Below are 8,465 nucleotides of genomic sequence, written 5' to 3' on the forward strand. Positions count from 1 at the left end.
CAGAAATAATACGAGATATATAATTAATAATAAGTTCCCTCCCTCCACACTTTATCAATTACGTCACGTATTTACTTTTTTGAAAATTGTAGTTAACTTTTTTAGTATAAACCGTTGTTGTATGAATAATATATAATCAGGTTACAATTAACACTCTGATAATCATAGTATAATTTTTTAAAACAATAATCGCCAGAACGAACAAAACTATATCTCTAAGTATTCAATCCCCTTAATAGGTTATGTGCACTAATATTTTATTTTTATTTTAACTATTAATTAATAAGGAATAAGAATAACATTCGCATTTTATATTTTTTATAATATATTATAATATAATATCAAGAATAATATCCCTCCATTTTGCTTCATCTTATGTAATATACATTATAAACGATGGACACGGACATACGGTGTAGTTTAAACTTTAAATATAATTTTCATGAAAAGTTTAAATTCTAAACATAATAATGTATAAAATATATTATACCTATAACAATGAGCTAAGACGATACCATTTTAACTGAAACAGGAATCTGAATGTTACAATTCCTTGGAAACGAATACATCTTTCTCATGACCTGTGTATAATATGTATAATGTATTGTCTCAGAACTTTCACTTGGGTACCTACTCTGCTATAGTTCTCACGATTGTAATGTATTTTAAAAATACCGGAATAGAACATTACTTATTTTTGGTGAAGGTGTACTAACCTAACCACGTACAATTTATATATTTTTTTGTTTTCGTAAAACCGCATTAAAAAATGAAGTTACCTTTAAACTCTCTACAATTAATAAAATATAGCTTTGTTTACCAAGAGAATTAATAAAAACTTCAAGTTACAAGTACCTATTTGTAATAATTGTTATTATATATTTTAGTACTGAGTGGAGCAAAAAATTTATTGGATTGGATTAGACAATGTGATGTATTTTTGTGTCTAAACACTCTTAATAAAGTAGAAAAAATGTTTTAATCTCCATCATTTGGAGTGGTTTTTGGTAAAAATGCATTAAAAATAATCGGGAAAAATAAAAATCAAAAAAATGGGAAGTGAGAAAAATAGTAATTTTCACATGAAATCAGTTTTTGAGAAAATCAATTTTCGTTATTTTTATTGTATTATATAGGTATACTATATTTTTCACCAAATATTAGTCTTGGAATTTTATAAACTTAATAATATTAATATTAGTTTCAATATATTATTTTGGACTTTCGTGTGATTTATAGATATTTTAAATTGTCCACTTTTATTAGTTTTTTCCGAGGTTTTTTCAGTTGTTTTTTTGATGCATGTTGAGATTTACGTACCTATATAATAATATTTTTGTCTGTTAGTAAAATATAGCTTGAAATACAGGGTTCTCATAATTAAAGGTTTTTATACCTATTAAAAAATCTCAAAAATACATGACATCAATTTTTTTCATAATATTCGTTCCGCGTTCGTGTAGTTTTTATGAAATTGATCAAAATAACGAAAATACGTAAGCTCTTTTGTAGTTTCAATTTATTAAGTTTTTAACTTTAATAGCTGAAGCTTGAAAAATAATTCAAGGTCTCTCATAACTCATAAGTTGTACCTTCCTCATCAGTCACCACTTACAGATAAATACTTACATATAAATCTTAATAATATTTATGCACAATTTTTTTATAAGTACCTACCTTGAAATTTCAAGTAAAATTAGATATTTAAACAAAAAATAACGATTTTGTAATTTAAATATATTATTCGTAAAGGCTTTAACCCGTCTTTAAGCTTTTCGCCACTTCAAATATTATTATATTTGCAATTTCAAAAATATTTTGATTTATTTTGAGCTATTTATTCCACGGACGTATAGTACCTATTTACACCGTAACTGCTAAAAATATTATAATTATTTATTAGTAGGTATATAATATAATTTGTACCTACTACCTAATTTAAAAGTAAATAATTAATGGCAGTATAAATATTAAATATATAGTAAAAATATCATTGGATGATGTTGGATTGATGGCAATGTTTTATCATTGAATCCAAATTTAACACCATTATTACAGTGACCTGTACCTGTACTCAATGCCACTCGACTCCTACTATACAGCAGTGACTCCCCTAGTTTCTTATTGTCAGGTTTATTAGTGAAATTAAATTTGGGGTTCAATTAAAATATAAATAACCTTTGAGCACATCAAGTTTAGAAAATAGCGGGATAAACATAATATTTGTTATTTATTAAAATATTTTTAATTAGTTGTGCGTATTTACTAATAGTGTATCATATCAATATATAATCTAGGTACTGTTTTATTTAGATTATAATAACAAATAAACAACAGTCTAATTAAGAAGACGTCACACCCGCATGTGTTATCTCCGTCTTACAAATATACAACATAGCAAGAACTGTTTTAAGCGGGACAACTTTTATCTTTCTGTGTTTGTAGTAGTAGCTCCAACATTTCTGAACATAATATAGGGTAGAAAATTATCTATGCAACAGCGTGCCTATATTTTAGATAACATAAATACAATAAAAGTAATTTGGTCTAAACATTTTGTTTTTTGTTTTTTTCGTTTACTTGTAAAAAATGATTGGATTGTGCTATTAAAAAAAAGCACGCTGTTGCACTGATAAAGTTCCTCTTTACGTGTTGTGAAAATTTGGAAGGTATACAACAAATATGGTGCGAGAAAAGTTGTCCCGTGCAAAACAGTTTTTGTTGTAGGTACATTTGTAAGACGGAGACAACATATGCGGGTGTGACATCCTCTTAAATAATAAAGGGTTATTTAGTACAACAAACAATGTTTTGAAATGGTCCGGTTTATTATTAATAATATTATGTTAAATATATTTATATTAAATATGTTGTTTAATTTCGTTTTACTACCGATTAAGCTAACCTTTCTAAAAATACTGCTTTAAGTTAATCTGCCTCAACGGTAGACGGAATACTGAGGAATCCAATTAAATTTCAGTATGATAACCAAGGTGACTAGTTATCTCGTAGAAATATCATATCCGATGATAGAAATCGTTGCAAATGTACGCATATTTTGTAAATTTTTAATTTAAACTTTTTTACTGAGTTGGAAATGCTGTTATAAACATCAAAGGGGTAGGTGGTACCTTGTATACATTTTTGCTCCTCACCAAAAATGAGTTCAACACGCCACTGGGAATGAATTATTCTGATATCTAGAGTACCTAGGTTGGATATTGTATAATATTACATAATAATATTTACTATCATAAAAAAATTAATTAATAGAAATAAAATATTAATAAACTTTTAATAGGGAGTGTACTTAAACCATGATATTTTGAAATTATCAATAATTATTATATATATATGTTCGAGCATAAGCTGTAAAATAAATGCAAATATTTTGTCCTATAGTTTAGAAAATAAAAATAGGTGCATAATTCTTTGAACGTGTAAACAATAAAATACGCAAGTACCTACTCCCTGCGTTATATGCAGTTTCATTTCATTACTCAATTAAATTAAAATTATTATCATTAAATTTAGATGAAATGATATGTATAGTACCTTGAGTTGTGAATTTGTGATATCTATATTATATCATAATACACCTCATCTATGTGTACCTTTTGAGGTTTTTTATAGGTATCTATATTATTTTGAATTAAATAGAAAATTACATTAGTAGTATAATACTAGTATAATAAATTGTTATATGACCTTGATATAAATAAACTTATACTTTTTTCATAATGTGTCGAAAATTGGTAGCAATTGAGGTAGTTTAATGCCTAGTTAAATTAAAATGTATCAATACGTGTATCGTTTGAAATACTGTATATAAATTGGTGACGTTTATGCGAAAGTATAAACTATACATACTTAAATTTCATATTTTTTATGATTATAAATTACGAATATTAAAATACGTAAGATGTATACTGTAGTCCCCACGTTATTCTTAAATAACAAAGCGAAAAATAATTTTAAATTGTTATTAAGTGTAGATATAATTTTATACAATAAAATTATTGAATTATAATTAAAATGTATTTCTTGAATAGGCGTAGGTATAAATTGATAATTATTTTTATGATAACTATCTAATTTTAGATTACCCCTAGTAAACTATTTATTATGCTACGGTTGTTAGTATATTATTATGTTGTACGTGTACACCTATTTATAATATGTGTTTTTTTAGGTAACGTACATAGTATATTTGCATAGTATTAGGGTATTATATATTTATATGAATGTAGGTAGATATAATATGTAGATATAATTCTGGATATAATCGTCCTATATTATATCATAAAATAAACATTTTGTAAAATATAATATGTTGTTTGATATTTTATATCAAATTAAATCTATATTTAGGTATGTTAAATTGTACCTACCTAATATTTAATATTTTGTATAATTTGCATTTTTACCGATTTTTACCAAAGTTGTACATTTTAGATTCTGATCGTAGCGATGAATGTATTGTACCTATTTGTCCTATTTACAATGATGTGTATTTTTTTTCTGTCTATAATCAGCATTTCGGTAGTAAAAATGCTTAGATTTTCGCGATCAGCGGGACATCGACATATAATCTGATAGACAAGTGAATCTAGTTTGTACTTTTGAGAGGTCGAAGTCGAAAATTCCCAGTAGTTTCGAAAGCATTGGGAAAAACGAAGTAAAAAAATGAAAAAAATGATTATTCTTATGCGAAACCAATTTTATTTTGTTGGTGTAATTCAAAAACTAATAACCTTGGACATTTGAAATTTTCACCGAATATTTATATTAGCATTTCCCTTTGCATTTATGGTTCAATTTTCAAAATATTTTTATTCTTTTTGTGTTATTTATAGGCATTATAGCCATGAGACATCTTTCAAACAAATTATTTTTCAGTTAGAAATTCATAAAAAATTGTCTCTTCATAGCTAACATTAGAAATTTTAATAGAAGATTCCCAACAAGTTTTTCTATCTTTATGAAAAATAATAGTTCACTGGAAATTTATAGCCATGAAATATTTCGATTTTTATTCATTTTTTTTAATTACCTATTAAATTGTATTATTTAATATTTATACAAGTATGCTAGGATGACACAACGTCTCCCCTCAAAATTGTTTTTTGTATGTAATGATTTATCATTGAATATGAATAGGTATAACACATCCGGATTACATTGACATACTCGAAAACTACTGTACAGCAGATCGGCTTAGTTTAAATAGGTACAAACGAGGGTACAAATATGTTTTGTAATAATACAAATTTTTAAATAATATAACATTTTCATAAGTTCTTAATTCCTATATAGTTGAACGCTAAACGTTACATAAAAATATACTAGAATAATGTATTAATATAATATAATATAATATGATTAGTGATTACACCATGCCTACGATTCATTAATGCAATTTATTTACAGATCGTTAGTACGCGTTAGTGTGTAGATATGGCTGAAAACATTGCGTTCAGTGACTGGTCGGAAAAGCTTGACACTGCTGGAACTAATCATTGGCTTCCTGCGTATGGGCTCCAGCAACCGTCAGTGGCGGTGGTAGGCAATAGCCACCAACAAAACGATCCCACATTCGATTCTAGCCCTCACGACACTGACTATTTCGACGATAACAATGGTAATTATAATACCCTACTACTGTATACATTTTATATAATAAATATAAACATATTATATTATACTATACATTTATACACATATGCGTATGTATATACGTAATATTATATTATATAGGTACACACATATCTATATGTGTATATTGCTATAATAGTAACTTAGACGTATAAAACCTCGTTCATGCAGTATTCAACCAAGACGACCACGCTGACTATCTATTGTATTCCATCGGCCATGCTGTCGATACAGATTAGTGTAGGTAACTAAAAATAAAATAACTATACCTACCGGTCAATCATTATTTTGATGGCATTCTAACAAGTGATCGGGATGGAATTTTCATATCTTATAGTTTTTCATGCAAAAAAAATACCAAAGTAAGGAAATATTAACTAATAAACGGTGTTGTTCGACTAATTAAAAAATGTGATCATATTGCATTTTGTATTTATAATATATTTTATAATGATTGTATTAATAGATAATATAATAGTTTTAGAATCAGTGTGATTATGATTAATTAATTGTATTGCAATTCATAATATTTGACATATTATAAGACTCGAAATTATTTAATAAGAGCAAGTACCTATCACGTAAAAATTGGTATATTGCACAGTGCACGCATGTAAGCGCGTCCGCCACATCCCATGCCCAATCAAAACAAGTACGTTGAACCTCGTGTAGAAACGACCACGATTGTTAACAAGACCAATTTCGTTGTTTTAGTTATTACCTATGTCCTATTGGTTACGTCAACCTACGGGTACCGAATATGTTTTTATATCCATAAACTGGAATGACATAAGTTATTTATTATTGTGTAGTTAATATTTTTTTATTTGTCTTATTATGTTTAATAACCGTGTATGATACTCGGTGTATGATTTTTCTAATTTTCTGTTAACATTGTTAAAGTTTGTACGCACCCAATACAAGAATCCAACATGCAATATCATGCATATTTCAGTACCTAACAGTAATTTTAAAATGCTCATAACTTGTTTGAACATTTAGGTAAATATTCAAAAACTCCTACGCAAATCACAAATAGTAATACTTACCTTTACATTTGTTGATATAGTCGAATCACTCTAATATTAAAAATAACAGGGTAAGATAGATTCTTCTGAATTATATCTATGTACTAGTACCTTCCTCCATTTGATCAAAATAGTAAATATCACTCTTTGTTTACAAACACGTTTTATATATTAAAGTATTAAACAGTATATTCAGCTTTTCTAGAAATCTTAAGAGGACGTCAGCGCACCATATTTTGTTTTCTCTCTGGCTCAAGCGCAACATAGACAAAACGCATTTACGCAGAATCATTTTTTCTATGCTTTTAAGTAATCTTAGAATAAAATCACCCATTACAAAAAAGATAGAGAATAATATTTTTGAAAGAATGACATTGATTTGTCTAAATATTGTCTCAAAACAATTTAAATGTACAACATTTTTTTGTTTATTTTGAAAGTCGAATACAAAGCCAAATAACAATAAAATATAAAATCGATATGTCATTCCCTCAAAAATATTATCCTCTGTCTTTTTCGTAATGGGGGATTTTACTCTAAAATTACTTAAAAACATAGAAAAAATGATTCTGTGTTAAAGCGTTTTATCTTGCATGTTGATACGGAGCAGCAAGGCTGCTCGTGTCGTGAAAGAATATTAACACAAAATTTGTTTTTATGTTATATTTCTTTTATTGAATAGAAAACAGTAAATATGTATATAAGTGCCGGAGACACGGGTTTCGTCTATGAGTCGTGGTTAGATTCAGCTGGACGTCTGGTACTTCGTGTGGGTGACCGGTGTTGGGCGTGATGAAGGGTTCCTGGGTCATCCGTGATCCGCTCCCTGGACGTTGGTGGCTGTGACAGAACTTGATGAATTGCCGGGGTTCCGGTCTCCGTGTCCGGGTGCAATTGTAGCTAGTCGCGTCGGGTGTGGTGCAGGCTGACTCTGGTGGTCGTCGGACCGGCGGTATCGCCGGGTCGATGATTGGTAGCTTGGTCGACCAAAGATAGCGGCGATTCTGACCGGTCGCGCCGCTCGTCGTTCGTCACGTTCGGGTCACGGCCCGGGTAGTTGGATATTCCGGGGTAGACAGGACAACGTAACCAGCGGTATCGGCGGCATTGCGTTTCCCCGGCGTTTGGGGAATTGTTTGTCGATCCGTGTTCTCGGCTTTCGCCTCGTCAGTCATAGGCACGGCTGTGGTCTGGAACGGCGTGGCGACTGGCGGATTCTTTGGGCCGGCGTTTCTGACTTTCCGGGTAAGTCTGGTCGTCGGTGTGGATCGGCGTAATTGACTGCAGGGTTGCTAGCTGTGAAGCGTCTTGGCTGCGGCGTAGTAGTCTGGCTGTTGGCGGTCTTCGTTTCTTCAATTCTTCTGTGTGAGTTAAAGTGTCGACTGTTTGAGAAGATATTGAAGACTGATGATTGTTCTTTGCTTTGTTTTGTAGGGATGGCTTATCCGTTAACTATACCAGGCTTTTGCCTCTACTAGTGGATGGAAGTTTAGAAGAAGATTTAATTAACTTGTTGTTCTACCCATGTTAAAGGGTAGGGTTTGATTATTCGTTTAGTGGTTGAGGGGAGGTGAGTTTTACCTAGGAGTCAGATGTGGGCATGTACGGAGAAGGAGTTTTTGTAGAACATCGATTTTGATTGAGAATGAATAGAATTTTGGATAGACTTGAAATTTGCAGATTTTAGAAGAACCGAGTTTTTAACGGTAGTGGGCAGACCCGTTATTGTACGAATACCTATGTTTTGGACAGATTCGATGCATTTCAAATGTGAGGGACCGG

The 8,465-nt window shown here is 30.0% G+C and overlaps 1 protein-coding gene across 2 annotated transcripts in view; it reads left to right on the forward strand.

The window, feature by feature from the left end:
* The window catches only part of LOC100166576, a 40,383-nt gene that overhangs the window by 2,432 nt on the left and 29,486 nt on the right, over window positions 1-8,465 (forward strand). For both annotated transcript variants that reach the window (XM_016803114.2, XM_008183203.3), the window contains exon 2: window positions 5,431-5,641. In XM_016803114.2, the coding sequence (XP_016658603.1) occupies window positions 5,458-5,641 (184 nt within the window). In that variant the 5' untranslated portion in view covers window positions 5,431-5,457. The remainder of the gene's footprint in view (window positions 1-5,430; window positions 5,642-8,465) is intronic.

The sequence above is a fragment of the Acyrthosiphon pisum genome, chromosome A2 (assembly GCF_005508785.2).
Source record: "Acyrthosiphon pisum isolate AL4f chromosome A2, pea_aphid_22Mar2018_4r6ur, whole genome shotgun sequence".
NCBI classification, from domain to species: domain Eukaryota; kingdom Metazoa; phylum Arthropoda; class Insecta; order Hemiptera; family Aphididae; genus Acyrthosiphon; species Acyrthosiphon pisum.